The sequence below is a fragment of the Etheostoma spectabile genome, chromosome 1 (genome assembly GCF_008692095.1).
Source record: "Etheostoma spectabile isolate EspeVRDwgs_2016 chromosome 1, UIUC_Espe_1.0, whole genome shotgun sequence".
NCBI lineage: Eukaryota > Metazoa > Chordata > Actinopteri > Perciformes > Percidae > Etheostoma > Etheostoma spectabile.
The window spans coordinates 19,325,383-19,325,927 of NC_045733.1; the positions used below are offsets into that span (position 1 = coordinate 19,325,383).

General features: G+C 35.6%; 1 protein-coding gene across 4 annotated transcripts in view; it reads left to right on the forward strand.

Moving 5' to 3' along the window:
• LOC116694203 (40S ribosomal protein S17) overlaps positions 1-115 on the forward strand; it is a 21,503-nt gene extending 21,388 nt beyond the window's left edge. For all 4 annotated transcript variants that reach the window (XM_032523788.1, XM_032523767.1, XM_032523798.1 and 1 more), the window contains one exon: positions 1-115. This exon ends at the window's left edge or, in 1 of these variants, runs on beyond it. In XM_032523788.1, the coding sequence (XP_032379679.1) occupies positions 1-44 (44 nt within the window). In that variant the 3' untranslated portion in view covers positions 45-115.
• Positions 116-545: the final 430 nt, after the last annotated feature.

Consider the following 545-nt stretch of genomic DNA (forward strand, 5'->3'; position numbering starts at 1 on the left):
TGGCCTCTCCAACCTTCAAGTCACTCAGCCTACTATTGGAATGAACTTCAAAACACCAAGAGGACTGTGAAATCATGTGTAATAATCCTCCTAATAAAGAGACATAATTGTTAATCAGAAGTGTTATTTTTCTTCACTTTTTACCAAGGAAGTGAATTCATTTTTTCCTAAATGATACATTACATACGTTACATGAGCATTCCACAAAGTGGCGTCAACCAGCTTTGCTCATTGTCACCTGAAACAGTCAGGCAGGAAAGGTCAGAGAGCGCAGCGACACAGCATCATGAATCCCACTAAATGTTCTTAACCCTCCTGTTGTCTTGGGGTCAAATTTGCCCCGTTTTTAAAAGTTTCTACAGCAGAAATTTGGGATTCTTTCATCCATTGTCCAAATATTACATGGATGGTGTATATATAAAACGCCATATAACAGTTCTTGCAAGTTAAAAAAAGGATAAGTTCACCACTTTATTGAATTTTGGGTGTTTTATTTCTTTAAAAAAAACTTAGACAAAAAACAATTTCATATAAATGAGGTTTCT